Source organism: Pelophylax lessonae, assembly GCF_965119305.1.
Source record: "Pelophylax lessonae genome assembly, chromosome: 5".
Classification (NCBI taxonomy): Eukaryota; Metazoa; Chordata; class Amphibia; order Anura; family Ranidae; genus Pelophylax; species Pelophylax lessonae.
This window is the reverse complement of record NC_138772.1, coordinates 416,807,905-416,832,193: the sequence shown is the minus strand read 5'-3', so window position 1 is coordinate 416,832,193 and position 24,289 is coordinate 416,807,905. Positions and strand designations below refer to the sequence as shown.

The window sequence follows — 24,289 nt, the reverse complement described above, 5'->3', positions numbered from 1 at the left end:
CTCAAATCGCACAGCAAATAATTGGATGCGATTTGAACAGGGATGCGGTGGGAATTCTGTATGAATTGCATGCGGTTTCTGGCACCGCTCCTGTGTGAACACAGGCTGAAATCACCAAGACAAGCCCTGGGTTCACACAGGAGTGGTGCAGGAAACCACAAATTCCAGTTCAAATCACATGAGATTCTTTGCTGTGCCATTTGAGCCCTTTCGTTTTGTATGGGCTCAAATCGCCCCTCTGATAATCACCCGGGACAGAGGCTTTTGGAGGGGACTGCAGGCTAGCCTCTTGCCTACTGACTATGGGTCCTGGCTTTTAAGGGAAAACTACTCTTTGTGAGTTGTATGCTGGGGGGGGACCCTTGGAGTAATGTTACTTTGGATTTAGGTCCATGTCTCCCCAAGACAAACAGACTCTGGGACTCTAGGCCCAGGGTCCTTGTTAGGGCCTAGTTGCCTATTACCAATAAGGACTGCTCCACACAGCGAGACTCCGATCAGATGTTAATCTCATCAGCTCACCCACCTGTCTTCCACACATTAATTGTGCTCATTAACACACCTATTGTCTACTAGGGGATGTGTTTACACTTGCAATAATGTGTAGTGTATTTCATGAGCTCGATGCCAGCAATTCTGACCTGGAATGAGACCCCTGATTGTCCAGGTGGTTAGTTAATTAGCTCAAGCTATTAGTTGCTAGTGGGGAAGTAGTATGCTGTTTGTGTTGGTTGTTCCTTAGGTATGTTAATTATATTTTTTTTTTTTAATCAAACAGTTCTTTATTGAACAAAAAAAGTGCAAATAACAGTAACAGGGTAATGCAGTAATCCACAAATAATTAGCCAAGCTATGACCAGAACAACAGGGTATGAGTATCAAAGGACATATTTGCGAGTACATACCCAGAAAAGTAACCCAGACAAGTATCAATGGCATGGAACAACTACACAACAGCGTGAGGCGTGAGGACCGAGGAACACTGTGAATGGCCTGCGGACCAGGGAACTATGTAGGGGAGGGGGATGGGAGACCGGGTCCAATACACGTCTCCGGGGCCTGGGTCCACCTGTCCCATATCTTAGTAAATTTCGTGGGACATCCACGATGACTATATAGAAGTTTTTTATACGGAATAGTGGCATTAACCTCCCTCAGCCAATCATGAAAAGCAGGAGGTCTATCTCGCATCCAACTTCTCGCAATCAGCTTTCGGGCAGAGAACAGGACCTCATGCAGAAAGATAGTGGTATACTTATTCATGCTGGCGTCAGGAAATATACCCAATAGACACGGCTTGGGGACCAGTGAGAGAGGAGAGCCCATGGTGTCATGCAGGAATTTAACTATCTGTGCCCAGTAGCCCTGAATCTCTGGGCAGCTCCACAACAAGTGATAAAAAGTTCCCCGCTCCCGTTTACACATAGGGCAGGTGTCTGAGGTGTCACGTCTGTATTTGGCTGTCAGGATGGGGGTAAGATACGCACGATGTAGGATATAGATTTGCGTAAGACGGTCGGACAATTTAGGGGAGGCCAGTTTACAAGTATCCAGGGCGTCACTCCACTCGTCATCCTCCAGGGCTCCCACATCCTCCTCCCATCTAGCCTTAGGGACATAAGCCAGGACCGTGGACGCCGGCTCGTGCAACATAGTATATAAAATCGAGATGAGGTGACTAGGGTCCGAGCAGCTAACCACTTCCAGCACAGGAACTGGAGGAAGGGCAGGGAGAGGTTGAGGGAATTGTGTCTGGAAAGCGTGTCTCAGTTGAAGATATCTATAATGCATATGGGGGGGAAGATGGAACTTGGTGGAGAGGGACTCAAAGTTCCTAATATTGCCATTTGTGAGGAGATGAGACAAGAATAAGAGTCCGTGTCGTACCCACACATGCACATCTGGTATAGTTTGGAACTCAGGAAGGGAGGCATTACACCACAAGGGGGTGTATTCGTGAAGGTCCGGGAGGGCCAGCTTGCTCGAGACCACATCCCACAGCCTCCGATAGTGATACAACATTGAAGTCCTGCTGTCTCTGCTATCTGCCCCCCGTATACCCGAGACTATGAGAGACAGTGGATCTGTGAGTGCATGGGCCCGAGACGGTGCAAGGAGCGCTAGGAATCTTTCCCTATCAGAAGAATTAAAATGGAAAAAATGAGACAGCTGCGCTGCAATATAGTATAAATTGAAATCAGGGAGAGCCATCCCCCCTAGATTGGTAGCATTCTTCAGTTTCCGCCAGGACAATTTGTGCCTGGAGGATCCCCAGACAAACGGTTTAAGGAGAGATTCCAATTGAAGAAAATACCGGAGTGGGAGATATATCGCGGAATGCCACAAGACATAGAGCAGTTTTGGGAGTAACACCATCTTTATCAGATTAATGCGTCCCATGACCCCCAATGGCAGTCTAGCCCAAGTCTGAGTCCGTGTTTTAACCATGGAAAGGAGAGGTAGTAAGTTGTCCGGGACATAATCAGACGCTTTCGTCGTGACTTGAACTCCCAAGTATTTAATGCGATCCACCCTACACAAGGGGAACTCAAGGCTGGGGGGGACCGACGAGATATCGTCGATGGGCAGGATTTGGGACTTATCCCAGTTAATTTTTAAGCCCGAGAATTGGCCATAGCGGCCAATCAGGGACAACGCTGTATGGAGAGAGGCCTCTGGGTCCGCCAGAAACAGCAGTGTGTCGTCCGCGTACATACTAATCTTCTCCTCCAAGGGTCCCACGCGAAGGCCGCCTATATCCGGGTGGGTCCTAATAGCAATGGCTAGGGGCTCCGCCACCAGAGCGTACAACAGTGGGGACAACGGACATCCCTGTCGCGTCCCTCTACTGAGAGGGAAAGCAGCAGATGTCCAGCCGTTGGCCAACACCCTGGCCACCGGTGCCTGGTACAGAACCTGCACCCAGCGGACAAAATGCGGGCCAAAGCCAAACCCCTCCAGGCATCTCCAAAGAAACTTCCACTCCACAGAGTCGAAGGCTTTGGCGGTGTCCAAGGACACCACCACTCTGGATCCCACATTATCGTGCGTGGCCTGTAAATTCATAAATAGCCTTCTCAAATTAAAGGAAGTGTTCCTGCCGGGCATGAAGCCCGACTGGTCAGTGTGGATCAGAGAGAGGATGACCTTGTTGACCCGAATGGATAAGAGTTTCGCCAAAATTTTCACGTCAACCTGGAGAAGGGATATAGGTCTGTAGGACTCTGGACGATGCGGATCCTTACCGGGCTTAGGTATTAGAATCACCAGAGCCTCTCTCATGGATGGGGGCAGAGCAGAGGTCTCAAAGATATCTGTAAACAACGCTAACAAGCGTGGGGCCAAGTCTTCAGCGTATGCTGAATAGAATTCTATTGGGAGGCCGTCTAGGCCGGGTGATTTGGCTCTCGAGAATTGCGATATGGCCTCCACGATCTCCTCCACCGTAAGCGGGGCCTCCAAAGACTCTACCTGCTCGGCCGACAATTGGGGGAGTTCTATAGAGGCCAAAAAAGCATTCATTAGAGAATCATCCGCCGGGGCCACAGAAGTGTAAAGATCCCGAAAAAACTCCCTGAACAAATCAGCCACCTGCTCAGGATCAGCGGTCAAAGAACCCTGTGGTGAGCGCAACTTAATCACCACCGGGGGCCTATCTTCGCAATGCACCAGATAAGCCAAGAGTTTACCCGCTCGCTCCCCGTGCTCAAACAGTTTCTGCTTTTGGAAAAATAACTTCCTACGAGCCCTGTCATATTCCATCTGCGCTATGTTAATTATATTTAAGTGTTCTTGCCTATGGCAAGTACACTTACTATTCTTTCACATATATATTATTCTTATTATAGTGAAAGCCTATGGGAAAATTTGGCACCCTAACTCCTCCCACAGTTTTTACACTACATAGACAAGTAATATACCGAAACGAGCGGATCGTTCCCATTCGCATTGGTATTACTTTTTGAAAGGTTTCGCCAAATGGTTTGCAACATATTGTCGTTTTTGTGGCAAAAATTGGCAAAATTGGCCCCCTTGGAATAAATGGTGGAATGTTCAAAACAAGAGTGGGGCCTGAAAATAGTTAGAGGATGAGCGATGAAATCTTGCCACAATTTCTAAACTGCTGCCACTCCCTCCCTCATTTTTAAGGTCACCTACACAAATGTTACAGAAAAACTTTCGCTTATCCCTGCTGCCAATTAACATGTCCACATCTAAGCCATAGCCCTAATAGTTTTTACACTATGACCATTTGTTTCCAACTCACGCCGTCCATTAACATTCGTTTAAAACTGCACTCAAACCATCTCAAATTTCAAGGCTGTTTTTTAAACTGTGACTGTGCTTTCAGTTTTAATGTTTCACAGACATACTATACAACAAAATGTCTGCCGGAGTCTTGTGATTCCTACCATATATGTCTCTAAGCTGTGAGATTTAGCGCTTTTACACTAGAGCCGCATGAAGATGGGCGCCTCCAACTTTGGTAAGTTGCCCCATAAGAATGAATGGCAGAGTGTTACGAAATGTTCAAAACTAGACCGTTTGTTTCCAACTGCCAAAATTTCTTAACTGCTGCCACTGCCCCACACACACACACCACAACACACACACACCCCCCCACACACACACCACACACACTCATACACACACCACACTTACACAACACACACCACTTACACACTATACACACACACACAACACAAACTGCTGCCACTCCCACACACACATAGTTATTCCGCCCACTCCAGCTGGAGACTACCGGTGGCGGCAAGAACACTTCACACAATTTCCCCGGAAATTGTACCTTTTTTTTTAGTTCTGTATACAATTTCATTTGCATACGATAGTGTAATCAGGCACCTGACCTCGTGTGATATATATTCTGTGTGTGTTTGTTCAATAAAGCATTCCAGATTTGCAGCTAAAAGGAGTTCTGCCTAGTTCTTGGTTGCAATAGGCAGCTATAATATCTGATATCTATGTTCAAGACTGGAGAAAGCGGTATATTGACCACTCAAGCGGAGTGTGGGTCAGTTCCGTCACAGCCCCGCAAAAGTATTTGTTTTAGGTATCGGTACGAGTACTCGTGAAAATACTCGGTGATGGTGCAACCCTAATAATTAATCATATTACTGTACTTGTTTTTAGTTTTGGGATCCTCCTCCACCCTGCTAAAAGCCAAGCTATACTCCTATCTCCACACTGTAATTCTGTCCCTAGCACTGTACTGTCGACCTTCTTTAAGAGAACAGCAGTGTCATTCTACCCATTTTCTGTGAGCCCAGCATGCCTCTTGGAGATGTGTCTTCACACAGCTTGGGCTCACACGCCATAACATGTACATTTCTCAGTGCAAAGGAAGGCCCGCCAATGCCAAGAAAGAATGTGTAAGGACCCCCAATGTCACTGTGTTGTCTAAGAATGCAAGAAAATTGTATGTATAGGGGATGTTGTCACTTCCCATCATTAGGATGTACCTGTATGTCCTCATGTTGAAGTGCTTATACCAGGAACATGGCTGCACCCCAGATCTCTCAGTAAAGAGAATATGCTGTTTATCCCTTGTGATAGCAATAAAGTTGATCCAAAAAAAAATAAATTAAAGGGACAGAGTAAAAAAAAAAAAATAAATAAATCAATTTTTAAAGTGCCCCCGTCCCCTTGTGCTCAAGTGCAAATGCCAACACATGTAGGTCCCACACACATATGTAAATGGTGATTGACATTCATGACGATACCTCACACGTGTGATGCAAAGTGAGAGTAATAGCTCTAGTGCCAGACCTCCTGTTTAACTCAAAACTAGTAACATGTAAATGTCTTTAAAGTGTTGCCTATGGATAATTTATTGTACTGTAGCTTTTTGCTATGCTACGGACGTGAACAATTTAAAGCGTTAACGTTTAATATGTTAGGTTTCTAATTACTTGTCATAATATCATGTTTTATATTTTACCAAACTTGAGTGTTCTATTTTCTTTTTGTGCAGTAAAATTCATTAGTGTATTTTTTCCTGAAAATTGTCATTTTAAAACTGGCTGCGCGAATATCATGCAACATAAAATTACAACAACCATCATTTTGTTATCCAGGGCCTATGCTTTAAAAAAATATAATGTTTGGGGCTTCTAAGTAATTTCCTAGTAAAAAAAAAAATTCAGATTTTACCATGTATGTGAGGAATGTCATAATTGGCCCAGGTGCTAAGTGGTTACTGTTATTTAGGATAGTTATTTAGGATAGGTTGAGTTCTGCTTCAAATGTTCAGCTGTGTAAGTACCTGATTTTGAGTACAAAAATATAAAGGGTTGGCCCATTGTGTTGGCACCATTCCTGCTTAGGCATTTTTTTGAAACCCTACTGTCATCCCAAGGAAAGAAGGGGGTGGGCAGAGGAAAGGAAAATGGGTCTCTTAATTTAGTTTCAGGTATCGGTACAAGTACTCCTGAAAATACTCGGTATTGGTACACCCCTATTAGTTAGATAATCATATTACTTGTTTTTTTCCAACAAACCAACACCGAGACAAAAATCAGAAATGAAATAAAACAAAACAATTTTATTACAAATTTTAAAAAACTGAAGGCATAATCTGGTTATAACTATCAGCCACTAAGGGCAATGAACATGTCATATAGCAGTTGTGAGGAATTAGCTCAGTAGCGGGTTGCATGTGACTCCCTGGATGAGTCACGGCACAGTTAAAAGGCACAGCAAGACTGCCAGATATTGCTGAATCGCGCATTTGCAGGACCCTTTTTTGTCCGCACTGTAATCGGATCACTTGGGGATTTGGGGATGTCATTAACTACCTGCAGCAGTGTGGACTGCCTGAGTTTCCGATGCAATGTGGAAACCTGCTCCAGCTGAGTTTGGTAACCCCTCATTGAGTCAAACAAGCTCACTACACAGCACAAATATAAAACTATTCCTATCCAGCATGAGTCTGGGACAAATATATCTCCCATCCTGGACACAGTCCTTAGACATAATTGTAGATGTATGGCGTCCTAATGATCAATGTGTTTCCCGATTGTATCGCTTCCTCCGGATCCATGTCAAGGTCTGAATATTGATGTCACTTATAATATGTTCTAAAGAAACAACAACATAGTAAAAAAAAATACAAACATTAAAGAATAATCAAACAATGATAAAAAGCCAAAATAGAAGCAAACCCCCATATACGACAATCATGTGGAGAAAAAAAAAGCCATCCCCTCCCACCCATCCAATGGCATGGAATCCTTACCAGCCTGCAGGGAGCTGGGCAGAAAGACTGCCAAAAATAAAAATACACACACACACTTCCTTTAAAAATTTAACAAAACTTAGCAAACTGACTCATGTTAACCACTTGCCAACCAGCCGCCGTAGTTTTACGGCGGCAGGTCGGCTCTGTTATGCGAAATGACGTACTAGTATTTCGCTTCATGTAACAGTAGGGGCACACACACGCACCAATTGGCTAGAGGGGGAGCAAATCAGCGGGTCTGGCGGACGCAATGTCTGCCAGGCACCCGCAATCGCTCCCCATGGAGACAAAACGACGGTCTGGCAATGTAAACAAGGCAGACAGCTGTTCTGTTAGTGATGAACACAAAGATCCTGTGTTCCTCCTGTTTAGGACCCCAAGTCTCTATGTTTGTCTACTGAGTTCAACCCCCACACAGTTAGAAAGCAATCCCCTAAGGATACACTTAACCCTTTGATCGCCCCTGGTGTTAGCCCCTTCCCTGACAGTGTCATTAGTACAGTAATACAGTAACAGTGCATATTTTTAGCACTTATTACTGTAGTAATGTCACTGGTCCCCCTAAAAGTGTCAGGTGTCCGATCTGTCCGCTGCAATGTCGCAGTCCCGCTAAAAATTGCTGATCGCTGCCATTACCAGTAAAAGTCGAATAAAAATGACATAAATCTATACCCTAGTTTGTAGACACGATAGCTTTTGCGCAAACCAATCAGTATACACTTATTGGGATTTTTTTTAACCAAAAATATGCGGCAAAATACACGTTGGCCTAAATTGATGAAAACAATTAATTTTTTTATTGGGAATTTTTTTTTTTTTTTTCAGAATTTTCTTTTTTTTGTTTATAGCGCAAAAAATAAAAACCACGGAGGTGATCAAATACCACCAAAAGAAAGCTCTATTTGTGGGAAAAAAAGGACATCACTTTTATTTGGGTACAGCATTGCACGACCGTGCAATTGTCAGTTAAAGTAACGCAGTGCCATATCACAATAAATGGCCTGGTCATTAAGGGGGTAAAACCTAGCGCAAAAAATAAAAACCACGGAGGTGATCAAATACCACCAAAAGAAAGCTCTATTTGTGGGAAAAAAAGGACATCACTTTTATTTGGGTACAGCATTGCACGACCGTGCAATTGTCAGTTAAAGTAACACAGTGCCATATCACAATAAATGGCCTGGTCATTAAGGGGGTAAAACCTTCTGGTCCTTAAGTGGTTAAACTAAAAAAATATGAAATACGAAAAAGCTACCAAAGTCACATATCAATATGCCATATACCAAAGAATAAAGAGAATGCTTTTCCTGGACATTGCAGAAAAACAAAACCTATAACTAATGGATCAAAACCACAAAATATCACACAGCCAAAGTACTTCAAAATACAAAAATCTAACCCCAAAAGTTTATTTCAAAAAGGCTGAGGACAATTGACCCTTTCTTATGACTTCCTCAAAGCAAAGCAAAAAAAAAAGTATTAGTAATGTTCAGGATAAAACATAATGCTACATAATGACAAGTAAACTCGCCAACAAATTAGCAAATGTGGTTAACTCAAAGGAAATCTCACTGCTCAGAAAACCCTCCTCCAAATTATACCTGCAGTATATTAATGCAAATGAATAAACAATAAATGTGAAAATCAGCGCAAAAATACTCAAATGCTAAAAATAATTCCTAAAGGGACATGTACATAACCAAATATGGATTACATAATGTGCATTAATAGTTATGAAAGTGCACAGTGCAAAAAAAAAAAAAAGAGTGAGTTAAATATTTTTTGGGAAATTAATAGGGCTTGGAGCATAGAAACCCGATCAGTGCAATGAAGATTAATACGCACCAAACGCCATTAATAGCTTGTGCTGAAAAGTACAAATGTACCACTCTTTTGCATAAGATATACCAAGCGCTCTGCGACAAAAAAAAAGGAACCGACACGCTGGGTCATATCGATGCCATCTGCCGGGTCTCTCTCTGGGTATGTATGTGGTTATGTGGATGCATGAGTGTGGGTAAGAGCGAGTGGTTGTGTGTGTGTGTCCTCTGTGTGAAAGTCTCTCTGTGTCTGCATGGATGAATGGGTGTGAGAGCTCTGTGTCCATGTGTGTGCTTCCTCCTGTGTGAGTTTCCTGTGTCTTCTGTGTATCTCAGGGCAGGGCTTGGTTTATTTACAGCAAGTGAACAAAAGGAGGTTACAAGGAGTGACTTCAAGACCACCAATCGCAGAACATGTATACATTCAAAAAGTACAATGGGGCTGTGGAGTGAATGCCCATGTATGGACATGACTGAACTCAGAGGCTCCCAACTGCCACAAAGGACAGAGCACATGGCTTCTCATTATTCAGTCATGTTAATTCATAAACATGGACCCATTACCTTTTAGTGGATCCCATCAAATATAGTTCATATAAACCATATTTAATAGTGACCATTCTATTTCTTCCAGTTGATAAGGCTTTCTCTGCATAAGACAATAGCAGCAGTATTTCAGTCATATGGATCAAATATGACTGAAAGATGCCATCCATTAATCTTGGTAAAATTATAAGAATTCTACATCACAAACATATCTCAGCAGTAAATAGATGGGGCCCCAGATGGCGGGTATATATGTGTGCGATAGATCTCTCCTTGCTACAAGTATTGTGCCATCCCATCTTAATGGAAGGTTTTCACTAACAAGTCTTTCACTCAATGCCAGTTAAAGCAATATTCGCTGTGCGTAGCGATTATCGGTGAACTGACACTGGGAGACATAATGACAATTTAATTAAAAATACATTCTGAAGAAACGTCCACAATAAAATTTCCACAACAATATGCAAAACTTCTATGCATGTGATCACTCTAAATGGTTATCAAGCATGCATACTTGAATGTAAATGTGCAAATTGTGCTGGTTTAATGCTATGTACTGGTCTGTGCAATCACACAGATGAGATTCTATGTGCTAATCTGTGCAAAACACGCTGAATAAATTAGCAAAAATTCATGACAAGATCAAATACTAAAAATCATACAAAAATTCAAATATACATATGTAGGCTATTAGTGATTCAAATCAGTCCTAAGGAAAGTCCAATAAAGTGCAACAAAAAAAGTGCAAATTATGATCGCTCTTCAGAGGTAATGTGTGCAGTGAGGCACCCTTTATGTTGCTTGCACCAGTTACTCCTAAAATGACTTGCCAGACAGAATGACTGGTAACATTATAAACCAGCAGTAGCACTGTTTTAAATATGCAGGTTGATATCCCACTTCACTGGATCCTCCTCAGACAAACCGTCATATGAACTCAGACAGGGATATATCAGGATAAGCCAACATAGTGTGATTCCATATAACAAAAAACTTTTATTTAATTAAAATGTAACACACATTTTATAAGTGTCATCCCGACACTAAGGGTTCTGGCAGATATACAGTGTATGTGAAACAATTTAGGCGGATCTTGTGTGGTTAGGCTGTTTGACTCCTGGCTGCAGTGTATTCTGCCATAGGACTGAGACTGACATGCGCAGGAACTGAATTTATTCTCTCTTGAAAAGAGGAGTTTAAGGGGGATATGATCAACATGCACAAATACATATGGGGTCCATATAGTGAACTTTGTGTTGTTATTCACTTTAAAGCGGAGTTCCACCCTAAAATGGAACTTACGCTATTTATTTTCCTCCCCCCCTCCGGTGCCACATTTGGCACCCTTCAGGGGAGAACGGGTACCCGTTTTTGACAGGTACCCCTTCCCCTCTTCTGGGACACGGGCCGCGGCGCAGTGTCCCGGAAGTTTGGCCCACTCCTCCTTCCCCCTGCCACCGAGCCAATAGGAATGCACAGCGCGCTTCGCGCATGCACAGTAGTGACCCGGCCGTGAAGCCGCAAGGCTTCAATGCCGGGTTCCCTTTCCCAGAATAGCGGCGGCAGCACCCAAGAGCCGATACCAAAATCGGCTTCGGGTGCCGACATCACTGGACTCCAGGACAGGTAAGTGTCCTGATATTAAAAGTCAGCAGCTACAGTATGTGTAGCTGCTGACTTTTAATTTTTTTTAGGCCAAGGCAGAACTCCGCTTTAAGGTCATCAGAGGACAAGGGGGCACTCTTTACGTCTAGAGGAAAAGAGATTTTATCTCCAAATTCGGAAAGGTTTCTTCACAGAAGGAGCTGTGAAAATGTGGAATACTCTCTCCAGAGGTTGTTCTGGCCAGGTCAGAAGATTGCTTGAAAAGAGGCCTGGATGCTTTCCTAAAAAAAACATAATATAACTGGTTACTTACATTTATAGGTAAAGTTGATCCAGGGAATATCCGATTGCCTCTCTGGGGATTGGGAAGGAATTTTCTCCCCTGCTTGAGCAAATTGAATCATGCTTTGCTAGTGTTTTTCGCCTTCCTCTGGATCAACTGTGGGTATGGGATTGTATGATTTATTTATTGGTTGAACTACTAGATGGGCTTGTGTCTTTTTTAAACCTAAACATGTAGCATCCCTATGGCATTTACAGCATATTTGAGGTCGGTTTAGAAAGCATTACTAGACCAGCTAATAATACAGAAATCTCTACAATAAAAAAATAAACACCATAGAGGGGGGGGGGGGGGGGGGCATCTGGCAATTTTTAATTTAACGCAAATGCATCAAAAACACATCCTTAACATGTCTAAATGCATTAGGTTTGTTAATTGTCTCTTAAATTTATTTGCCTGTCTAATAAAGCCCTAAGCAAAAGGATTTCCCAAAGCTTTTTGACGGTCTGTTTTGCTTTGCAATATTGGTCGTATGTCCATATTCTAGCATAAATATACAATTAGATTAACATAGCTTCATTCACACTTTATATATCGTTGCTCTTCTGACAGGAACTTTTACTATACATACTTCACGCTATACATATGACTATATATATATATATATATAAATATATTATACAATGTATATGTTAAGCATAATTACTGTTTTCCAATGTAACAGAGGAGACAAGTCTAGACTATCTGAACAACAACCCACGTGCATCCAAATATCATAACATATTATTAGGAGCCACTTACAGAATCATGGGAGATGCAACATGCAAGGAGCCGGACAGTCTGGAGAGAATTGAGGAGTCAAAGGCTAGAAGAGTCATACAGCTTGCAGAATCAGCAGATGAAGTAGGCATCCATCTAATCAGATTTAAAAAAATGTTTAATAAAATCTTTTCATTAATGCAGTTGTCAATTTCCTTATTTGCCTTATCAACTGCAGGTAGCAGCTGGGCTGTATAGAAAATCTCTGCATTACTTGAAGTGTGCAGTCAGAAAAGCTTCAGAAGAGGAGCAATCATGCTCTAAGAAACACACTGACAACAAAGGGGTCATTAAAGCTTATATGACCTTGGTTAACTTTTGTGACACACATCTCCGGAAAGTAGAAGATGCCCAATCAGGTATTACTTTGTGTATTCAGTATGCATGGGTGGGCAGATCAGAACTGGTACTACCTGCTTTTTAGAGTGTTGGTTGAGTAAATATGTATTCAAAAAGTGGTTTGCATCTTATCAGGCCCGTTAGTTCGGCTATGAATGTATTTACACGAAAAAGACCTTGATCACATAGACGACAAGAGGGCAGTACAAATAATAGTTAATCTGCCTGTTTACTGTCCCCTCACCACCAAACAGACATGGCGGCCACTTGGGTCTGTTCACAGGGTCATACCCACAGTCCTTTGCTGAAATTTGGCAGGCATAACGATTGTCAAGCGCACCAATTAGTCATAAGACTGCTCCAAAGCCACATGTCAAAAGCCTGGAACACCATTGCAGCATGATATTTTAATGTAAAATCCCCATTTGGATAAATATAAATCATTTAAGAGGCTACAGTATCATCTCCTGAACCCTTGTAAACCACCCTCAGCTGCCTCTGAAAATTAATAAACTGCAGGTCACTTTTCAGAGAGGTAGCAAACTCCACCCCCCGTTTGAATGAAGCCTCCCAGTTGGATTTTCCCAGCAGTACCTTGTTTATAAAGTTTTGACATTCTTTCTCTCAACTCCATCAATTCATTCCCACAAAGCTTATTAACTTTTTTTTTCACTTGCCTCCCCTTTTGAATTGTAAATTACAAGAAGGTTCATTTGACCATCTTGTCTTGAATTGTACTGTCTCCCTTTAAATTGTAAAGCGCAGTGCAAACTCAAATTCATTTATAATAATAAAACAAATGTAATAATTTTCCTGAATTATAATGTTACCTGATAGTTACATTTAGTTTTAAATCATTTCATTATGGATATTGCATGTTACATATTCTAACTTTCCAATTTAATTATCCTTACTGCAACATCATCTGAATTATTCCATGCCTGTTTTATAGTACTAAATGCACAGGACCTGAAACAGTTCCCTGAAATCATTGTGGAAAAAATGATTAAAGCGTTAAAATTAGAGTCTGAGGAAGCACGACTAAAATTTCCAAGATTGCTTCAAATTATTGAACTGTATCCTTCTGAAACTTTGGACTTGATGACCAGGGAGGTGAGTTAGATGTTTTCATAACCATATCAAATATTAACAAATGTAAAGTACTGGTTTCTTTTAACCACTTCAAGTCTGGACTGTTTTTTTTATCATTTCTTTATTTAATAACAGGTTGTGATACATAACATGGAAAATAGTGCAATAAGCAAAACGGCATGGTACAAAACATACATTGTTGACATACACATTGCTCCACATAGCTCCAAGGCAATAAAAAAAAACAATCCAAAAAAGGGTAAAGCGCAATTCCAGAAAGGATGTGTGCATGACAAGATGCACCGCATAATAGAGGCATGAACAGTTGTAAGAACCAAACAATCGACAACCAATTTTAGAGATTGTCATGTGTGTCGGTGACAGATGTGAAACCGGCGGGTAGACCTCTAAACGATACTAGTGTGGAAATCAATCTTAAAACCAAGGAGTCAATCAAAAGACTTGTAGGGAGTAGAGGGAAGTAGATGGAGAGGTCCCCACTAGCAGAAACACAGTGCTAGGTGTAAATGGAAGGGACAACTAATATAGGTATAGGATAAATAGTGAAAAGAAAAAAGAACAAGAAAAGTGGAAACAATGGGAAAAAGAAAAGGACAAGAGAAACTAGAACAGAGAAACAGAGCGACACCCGGGCCCCCTCAGACCCACACCCCCATCGCCTCCACCCTTCAACCATGGCCGGGGTGTTCCCGCAGATATGCATCAATAAAGGTGATGTAGTCCCACAGTCCCCACTTGTCCTGGAAGACGCCCTCCCGATTGTACAAAGTAGCTGACAAGTTCTCCATGTCCCTAAGTTTGTTAACCTTGAACAACCACAGAGGCCTCGCAGGTGGGACAGTTGACCTCCAACAGAGGGGTATACAGGCTTTGGCAGTGTTCAAAAGCTGGATAGTCAAAGATACTTTATATTTTTAAACGGCGTTCGAGTGAGATGCAGCAGGCATGCCGCAGGGTCACCCGCCAAGTCAACATTTGTAAGCTGTTTGATGGTGTCGGTCACTGCTTGCCAAAAAGGTTTAATCAGTGGGCATTCCCAGAAATTATGGAACATTGTCCCTTTAGCGCCGTCGCAACGCCAGCACCTATCCTATACCTGTGGCCTACGACGTGACCAAACGAACTCTCGGAACAGAGAGTTCACCCGCTTGAAAAAACTGGATGGGAGGCGCACAGGGAGGGCCTCTATCAAGTACAGTATCCTGGGTAGAGTAATAATTTTAAATGCGCTGCACCTCCCGGACCACGTCAGGTTGAGAGAATTCCAAACTGCCAGTTGACTCTATCAAAAGCCTTCTCCGCAAGGGGAGACCGGGAGGATCTGGCCGCATGGATTAGATTGAGGACCCGAATGGTGTTATCGCGAGGCTCCCTAAGAGGGACAAACCCTGCTTGGTCATTATGGATCAGAGATGGGATATGTTGTAGTAGTCTCTTTGCCAAAATTCTGGCAAACAATTTAGGAATCCGAGAGATATGTGCTCTAAGTGAGTCAACCGGCATGGATTGGCCGTCTTTATTTGCATTGAGAGCAGAGATCAAGTGCAGGGAAAGAATGTCAAAAAAGGTTTTGTAATAGGACAGAGTAAAGCCATCCGGCCCCGGTGCCTTCCTAGGTTTGGAATGAGCTAGCACCAGGTCCAGTTCCTCGACCGTGATGGGTGCCTCCAGTTCCCTCCTCACCTCGAGCGATAACGACGGCATGCCCGATGCCGAGATAGAAGATTGAATGGAGGCCACAGTCGGAGGGGTAGTCGCCGAGGCAGCCACCCCTCCCCCCCCCAACACTGATACCATATAGTTCCTGGACGAAGGTACGAAATTCTGCGGCCATGTCCCGCGAGGTAGTTTGTTTCCTCCCCCCAGCCGACATGATGGAAGAAATAAAGGTCTTGGTGCGGAAGCCCCTTAGGGCTCGAGCCAGCAACACTCCAGGCTTATTCGAAAATTCAAACATATTTCGGCGTGCCCACACCAATATCCATTTCGTTTTGTGGAACAGATGAGAACGCAGTTCCTCCCGGACCTTGACCAGCTCCTGATACAGAGAGCGTGCGAGAGATTCCTTGGGGGCACCCTCCAGCGACTGCAGCTGGGTAAAGAGATAGTCAATCAGCTTTGAACGTTCCCGCTTCAGGCGCGAAACGATTTGAATGAGTAGCCCCCTCACCAATGTCTTGTGCGCCTCCCACAAAACCAGAGGATTGTCAACCGAGTCACTGTTGGTGGCAAAGTAATCCAAAAGCGCAGACCGAAGCGCGGTACATGAATCTGGGGATTGCAGGAGAGCTTCATTAAGCCGCCAAGAAGAGGGGTTCGGGTAAGACGGGTCAAGGCGGACAGACAAATGTGTCGGGGCATGGTCACAGAGGTATATGGCGTCAATCTGGGCAGACAGCACCCGGGGAAGATCCTTGTGCGGTAGCAAGAGGTAGTCTAGGTGGGAGTAGGTATGATGTACCTGAGAAAAATAAGAATAGTCACGATCTTGGGGGTGCAACAGCCTCCAGGGGTAAGTGAGGTGAAGGAGTGCTAACTTGGACTTCAGCCCCCTTAGACAGGCATAGGAAAGATGGGAGGAGCCCTTGGAAACGTCCAACAGGGAGTCCATCGCAACATTAAAGTCCCCCCCAAAAATTAGCAGTCCCTCTGTAAATTCCAACAGGATCGGGAGCAGGTCCCGCGAAAAATGAGAATGTCCGGAATTGGGAAAGTTAACATTGGCAACAGTGACCTACACATACAAAATCCGCCCTTTAAGAAGGAGAAACCGACCCTGTGCATTCGCCCGCACCCAAAGCCCACTGGACAGATTTAGCAATAAGGATGCTGACCCCTTTACCTTTTGAGATAGGCGAGGAGCTGTGGTACACCAACGGAAAGTCTCTATTGAAAAGCCTGGGGACATTGTCGCTTCTAAAATGTGTTTCCTGAAGGAAAGCCACTTGTGTTTTAGATCTGTGTAAATCTGCCAGAAGGCGAGAGCGCTTTTCTGGGATGTTTAGGCCCCTTGCATTGAGGGAGGTGATCTTCAATACACCCATTGGTAGGCAAGGCACGGGGGGGGGGCACCGCAAAGTTTAGGGAGGGGGGGGCAGGGGAGCCCAACAGTGTAGAGGCCCAGCCCCGAGGGGGCAGGGGAAAAAGAAAAGAAGGGGGGACAGGAGTAGGAGCAAGAAAGAAAAGAGGGAAAGAGACAGGAAGGAGAAAAGAGGGAGAATACTATTAGCAATGAAGCGAAAAAGGGTCCCTAGCTGGGTGTTAAAACAAAACAACCAGGCAGGGAAACCGCCCTAACAGGGGGGTGGCGAGAAGATGACACATAGAGAACAGAGATGCAGCAGGCCAAGAACACCAGGACAGAGGAATAGCTCATATCATAATAAACATTTTGACAAACAGGACTCCAGTAGGGGAGTGAGAACAAATAAGAGGTAAACAGATTACCCAGAGGTAAACAAATAAGAGGTAAACAGATGAGGTGATAAAGCAACTCCCCAGCCGACACCGCGACAATCCTAGGAGGCGGCACAGGGTCCCCATCCCCCCCCCAGCCACCACGGACACCGGACACCACTGCTCGAAACTTGGTACACAGCTAGCGCTCACTGCGGCCCAGAGGGACGTAAGAGCAGGCAAACAGAGCAGCGCCCATGGTGCCCTGGCACCAAAAAATAAAAAGAGTAAATGAGGGAACACACCCCAATAGGCAACTGCATGGAGACCAGCACCGCCCACAGTTACCATATAGACCAGAAAAAATAAGAGTTGACAGCGTCAGTCCATCCAATAACTCAAGGGCATGGGAAGGGAAGGAAAGGGTGGGGGAGGAAGGGAGAAGAGTAGGAAATTAGAGAGAAGGCTAGGAGGGGCAGAAAAAAAGGGGGTAGAAAGAAAGGGTAATGTGGGGGAGGAGGAGGAGTAAGGGTAGGTTCGCCCGAAGGTGACGGGAGGGGGGCCAGCAGTGGTACAATATCAAAAAACAGACATCACCATAAAAATAAGCAAAGGGGTAAGATGCTATACCAGCATTGAACAAATAAAAGTAGAAGTAGTAGGGAGAGAAGCTTCAGCGGCAAAAGTCAGGGAGATGCAGTTATGGAGAGCAGAGAGTCAAAGGCACATTGAAAGACATCCAGTAAAAAATACTCATCACGAGCCTGATGGGCCCAAATCCTCATTCCTCAGGTGCGTCAGCGAGGTTACCTGCTGGAAGGTCTGGAACGTGGTCTCCTTCTGGGTCTCCGCGGACCTTTGAGGGGGACAGCAAAGACCTCAGAGCAGATAAGAAAGTTAAGCCAGTCAGGGACAGACACAGCGGGTTTGTTCAGGAAGGCAAACAGGGCCTGCGGTTGGTCTGGTGAGTGAAGATAGAAGCCAGAGCCTTGCTTTTTAACAAAAAGGTGGAAGGGGTGTCTCCAACGATATGTTGCCTCGGCTGAACGAATGACCTCCAGTAAGGGGCACAACATCCCCCTCATTGCCCGCGTGTGGTGGGAGAAATCCGGGTAAACATGGATGGAGGCCCCGTCAAAGTCCATTGGACACCTAATACACAACTGGCCCAGGATCTCCTCCTTAATGGTGAAGAAATGGACTTTGCAGAGGACATCACAGGTGGGGTAGCTGAGCCGGGGTCCCGCTGCTCCCTCGAGGGCGTGCGGGCCCCCTGTAACCTATGAACATGGTCTAATTCCAGTTCCTCTGTTGGCGGTTTATCTAGGAGCTGATTTAGGAGAGCAATAACCGTTGAGCGCAGGTCAGAACCCATAGTGGCTTCAGGGATCCCCTTAATTTGCAGTTTGGTGCACCTGCTGCGGTTTTTCAGTCATCCATCCTCAATTGGGCATCAATAAAGTGCCGTTGCATGGGCTGTTCTGATTCTAAAGCTGAAAGCCTGGCCTCTGTTTAATCGGAGGATTCTTCCAAGTCTGCAACCCTTTCCTCCACAGATTCCACTTGTGTGCGAATGTCTTGTAGCTCCTTAGAGAGAGCATTAATAATTGTGGCTGCCATTTCTTGCATGTCCTGTTTAGGGGGCAGGTCTGCAAGCATCCCCCTAATGACACTTTCAGTCTGTGCAGCCAGTCCCTGATTATCCGAGGGTCCAGGGGGGAAGTCCGGCCCAGAGAAACCAGGGGAAACGATCGGGGAGTCTGCCCTATGACCGTGGGGCTGATCACCTGGGGGCACGGTCTGGGCAGTCTGTACCTTTTTGGCCGTCTGGTCTGCAATGCTGGAGCGCGGCGGCGCCATCTTGGATTGCTGGGCTGGGGTGTGGAACGGCTGCTGGCGGAGAAAATAATGGGAGATATCGCGGCTCCTGGCCTCCCCTGGTGTCAGCGGGGTGTTCTGGTCACCGGGCATGCAGAGGTAAGCTGATCGGTAGGCTGTGTGAGGTGAACCCAATCCCGGCCTGTGCAGAGCTCTACGAGGTGCGTCCTCACTCCGCCATCGCTAAGCCACGCACCAGTTCTGGACTGTTTGACCCCCTTCCATTCCAGGCCATTTTTCAGCTTTCAGCGCTGTCACACTTTACCATGCAACACTGTACCCAAATTAATTTTGTATAATTTTTTGAGAGGGACAGAGCTTTGTTTTGATAGTGTTTAATCATTTCAATACCGATCACTTTTACCCCCTTGCTGCCCAGGCCAATTTTCAGCATTCAGAGCTGTCGCATTTTGAATGGAAATTGCACGGTCATGCAACGCTGTACCCATTAGAAATCTTTAGCATAACATATTTTTTTTCACACAAATGGAGCTATCTTTTGGTGATATTTGATCACCACTGGGTTTTTTATTGTTTGCTAAAAATGTTGGGAAAAAATGCGTTTCTCTTACGTCCTCCGACAGTCGCCGCCTCCTCTAAGTCATCACTGTTGGGTATTGTATTCCCATCCGTAGGAATAGCTAGGCATATAGACTTGGTCCAAAGACAAAAGGCATTAGCATATACACACCCATGGGGGCTGTCCCATTTGGTCAATACCCCCCCTGCATCACCACTCCCAACTCAGTTTTAATCTGCCTAGCGTCAGGAATAGTCAGGCTTCCCTTGTGCTGGGGCTTCAGTCTCAGCCTTCCTAATCTTTTATTTGATTTTCTTTGAAAATGTCAGTTTTTTTCTCTTACTTTACTAGCTGTTTATTTTGTCAGCTTCTAGTGTTAGTCTTCTCTTCGGATGAAGATGGATCATGCGGTGCTGGGATTCGGACTGGCCGCCCTGGTTCTCCAGAGCAAAAGGGTCAGATGGACCCCCAGCCCGCCATCGAGCGTTCAGCTATGGTTCGCCCTTGCATTATGAAAGAACCATCCCTGTTCACTACAGGGATGCAGCCGTGAGGTGGCTACCTCACAGGACTCGTCTGCGGTGCTGCAGCGTCATGTCCCTGGCTCACGGCACTCCCTGTCAGATGAGGACTGAGGTTTTCCGTGCATAGAGGCTCCCCACGCCATCTGGTACAGGTAAGTACTTTTCTGTGTGGGGCCTCTGTCTGGGGTGGCAGTCTGTGTTGCTGTGTGTTCCCCGTGTCTGTGCCTGTGTGACTCCCTGTGCGATCCCTGCGGGGATCGCTTGTGCAGATCTGTATGTTGCCTGGGGGTCCCTGTCCCTGTGTCACCTAGGTGCATTGTTGGGGGTGCTGACGTTTATGATTGTGCGGTGACCGCAGCGGTGCATTTTCGCGCGGTCCGCCATCTTTGCTATGGGCACACATGTGTAGCTCCTCTGGGGCGACCCTGCATGTCATTTTGGCGCCATCCGCCGCCATTTTGTGGGCGGTGGAACGATCGGTCCGGCCGCATGTCAGCGGCCATTTTGGCGTATCCTCCTATGCATCCCTATGGGGCAGCCATTTTCCCTGGGTCTGGCATATAGTCCAGCCCTCTCCAGCAGCACTTCCTTTCCATCAGCAGCAAGGACACTGGTAGCAACACTCTGCGGGCTCTGCAGGTTATCACTATCAATTTCCCTCTGTATATCGCTTCTGGCTCAGTTTCTTTTCTCCTTTGGGGGTCTTTCATCACTGTAGCAGTAGCGGTGGGCTGCGCACACCGCAGCGTTCTTAAAGGGGACAGTACACCGTTTTTTGCACTGTAGTTTGTTCTGATAACTTGAGCCATGGATTCTCAGGAAAGCAAGTTTCCTCCAACTTTAGTGGGGGGCCCCAGTTCTCCTGTGGCTCCGCTGCGACCGGATCTGGCTGCTGTAGTAGCGACTTTGGTGGCAAATATGGAAATGCTGATGTCTGAACGGGCTGCGAGAAAGAGGCCCAGGTTGTGTCTCTCTTCTGATTCAGATGGGGATATGGCTGCTGCTGCTGCGAGCATGCCCTTTTCAGGGTCCCACTCATCCTTAGACCCCCTGGGGTCTGAGGGGGAGGCTGAAATGGAGGGTGTTGATACATCCTCCCCAGGGTCACCTGAAGAACGGGCGACCATGGATGAGTTAATTGTTTCTGTTAAAGAAACCTTGCATTTAGAGGATGAGCCCTGTCCTCCGGGCGTTGTGTCCTCATTTGGGACGCACAGGACCCGCAAGTCTACGCAGGTTTTTCCCTGCCCAGCGGAATTCCATTACACTGTTAATGAAATGTGGCGCACGTTGAAATGTCCATTCCTGGTACCTAGTCGGTTCAAATTGCTTTATCCTTTTGCGCCGGCTACGGAATCACGATGGTGTGTGCCCCCACCACAGGTGGATCACACTGTGGCCGTGTTGAACAAGGCTACCTTGGTTCCTACTGAGGATACCCCGGTTTTCCGGGATCCCACGGACCGGCGGTTGGAGTCTCTTGCTCGCCATTCCTATACGGTGGCGGGTTCGTTGCTCAAACCCGTTTTCGCGTCCGTTCTGGGGGCTCAGACGGTGGCTGATTGGACTAAGATGCTTAGGAGCAATCTCGTGTCTGATGACGTGCCGCCTGCCCGGCTGGAAATGGTGGATCAGATCCACCAAGGAGTCATGTACTTGTGTGATGTAGCCTTAAATGAGGCTCCCTTGGTGGCTCGCCTCTCTAGTGTCACGGTACTTAACCGGCGACTGATATGGCTGAAGAGCTGGTCGGCCGACCAGTCCTCGAGGAAAACTGTTGCTGATTTCCCCTATGCTGGCTCTCGCCTTTTTGGCGAGGCGTTGGACACCTTGGTGAAAGGCTTCACGGGGGGCAAGAGCACTATGCTGCCCCAGAACCCGAAGAACAAGTCTTTCCGAGGCAAGCGGGGTTCTGCGCCTAGATCCAATCAGGGGTCCTTTCGGAACCAATCCAAGGGCAAGCCCTTCAAGGCTCAGGGCAACCAGAAGAAGCCCTGGGCGGGTAAGCAGAAGGCCGGCAATGCCGGCTCGGCGGGACAATCCGCCTCTGCCTGAAGGGGCGCCCTCACCCGTTTCAGGGGTGGGGGGATGTTTGCGTGGTTTCCTCCAACCTTGGCTGCTCCGGATATCGGACAGGTGGGTTCAGGAAATCGTTCGATCAGGTTACAAGATCGAATTCCTTTCTCGGCCGGCGGACAGATTCTTTCCCTCCAATCTCCATCTGCTTCCGGGGCGTGTGCAGGACTTGCATCAAGCGGTGCAGGACCTGCTTGCTCAGGTAGTGATTGTCCCGGTGCCTCATCGGGACAGGTTTCGGGGGTTTTATTCAAATCTGTTCACTGTGCCCAGGAAGGAGGGCAAAGTGCGTCCTACTCTGGACCTGTGCGTGTTCGGAAGTTTCGAATGGAGTCTCTCCGTTCGGTAGTGTCCTCCTTGACTCCAGGAGAATTCCTTGCTTCGATAGATCTGAAGGATGCGTACCTGCACATCCCCATTTTCGAGGGTCATCAGCGGTACCTTCGGTTTGCTATCGCAGAGGACCACTACCAGTTTGTGGCGTTATCTTTCGGTCTCGCTTCGGCACCAAGGGTGTTTACCAAGGTGTTGGCGCCGGTTCTGGGCCTGCTGCGGGCCCGGGGCATTGCGGTCCTGGGATACCTGAACGATCTGCTTCTGAGATCAAATGCCAGCCAGGACCTTGTGCGCGATCTGTCCATCACGGTACAGACGCTCCAGGAGTTCGGATGGACCATCAACGTTCAACAATCGGCGTTGTCTCCATCGCTTCGCCTTCCCTATCTGGGAATGGTTCTGGACTCTGCTCAGGCAAAGGTGGTCTTGCCGGAGGACAAGCTCCGGACTTTGCGGGACGAGATCAGGTCCCTCAGGGACAATCCGTCCTCATCACTCAGGACCTGTATGCGGGGCCTGGGGTTGATGGTGTCGGCCTTCGAGGCGATTCCCTTTGCCCAGTTCCACACGCGGGCTCTCCAGACGGAGATCCTGGCCAGGTGGGACAGACTACCTCAGTCCTTGGATCTGGATGTCTTCTTGAGTCGCCAGACCAGATTGACTCTTCTGTGGTGGATCCAGTCCCCGTCGGTGGCGGAAGGCAAGTCCTTCCGTCCGTTGGTGTGGACGGTGGTTACCACGGACGCCAGCCTGTTGGGTTGGGGTGGAGTCCTGGGCAACCTGTCTGCCCAGGGCACTTGGTCGAAGGAGGAGTCCTCCCTCCCGATAAATGTGCTGGAATTACGAGCGATCAAACTCTGTCTCTTCCAGTGGTCGGACCGTCTCCGGGGCCTGCCTGTTCGCGTACAGACGGACAATGCTACCGCGGTGGCTTACATCAACCACCAGGGGGGCACCAGGAGTGCTCGAGCGGCCCGGGAGGTGACCGACATTCTGTCTTGGGCCGGGACTCATGTCCCGGCGATCTCAGCAGTTCACATTCCGGGTGTGGAAAATTGGCAGGCCGACTATCTGAGCCGCCAGACCCTGGACCAGGGGGAATGGTCCCTACACCCGGAGGTCTTTCAGATGCTATGTGCGAGGTGGGGATCCCCGGACGTGGATCTGTTCGCATGCCGGCTAAATCAAAAGGTGGAAAGGTTCGTGGCCCCTTGGCATCAGTATCGTCTGATGTACGCCTTTCCTCCGATTCAGTTACTATCCCGGTTCCTTCGCAGATTGGTCTCGGAACCGCACATGGTGATTCTGGTGGCGCCGGACTGGCCTCGCCGGTCCTTGCCGCTCCCCTTACTTGATTATTCACAAGGATAAGGTGGTTTTGCGACCACCCCCATCCTTCCTTCCCAAGGTGATCTCTGAGTTCCACCTTAATGAGGACATTGTCCTGCCTTCGCTTTGTACAAAGCCTAAATATCCGAAGGATATTGCCTTACATTCCTTGGATGTTGTCAGGGCGATCAGGGTTTACCTGTCGTCTACGGAATCCTTTCGGAAGACGGATTCCCTGTTTGTCCTTCCTGAGGGATCTCGGAAGGGCATGGCCGCAGCGACTATTGCCAAATGGATCAGACAGACCATTGAGCAGGCTTATGCCTTGAAGGAACGGGTTCCGCCCTTCCCTGTTAAGGCGCACTCTACAAGGTCTTTGAGTGCATCCTGGGCCTATTGGCATCGGGCCTCGGTGGCCCAGGTGTACAAGGCGGCGACGAAGTGGAT

General features: G+C 46.6%; 1 protein-coding gene across 1 annotated transcript in view; it reads left to right on the top strand.

The window, feature by feature from the left end:
- PRKDC (protein kinase, DNA-activated, catalytic subunit) overlaps positions 1-24,289 on the top strand; it is a 1,165,045-nt gene that overhangs the window by 903,267 nt on the left and 237,489 nt on the right. Inside the window, exons 71-73 of the mRNA XM_082258689.1 lie at positions 12,237-12,415; positions 12,510-12,690; positions 13,623-13,783. Coding sequence (XP_082114815.1) covers positions 12,237-12,415; positions 12,510-12,690; positions 13,623-13,783 — 521 coding nt within the window. The remainder of the gene's footprint in view (positions 1-12,236; positions 12,416-12,509; positions 12,691-13,622; positions 13,784-24,289) is intronic.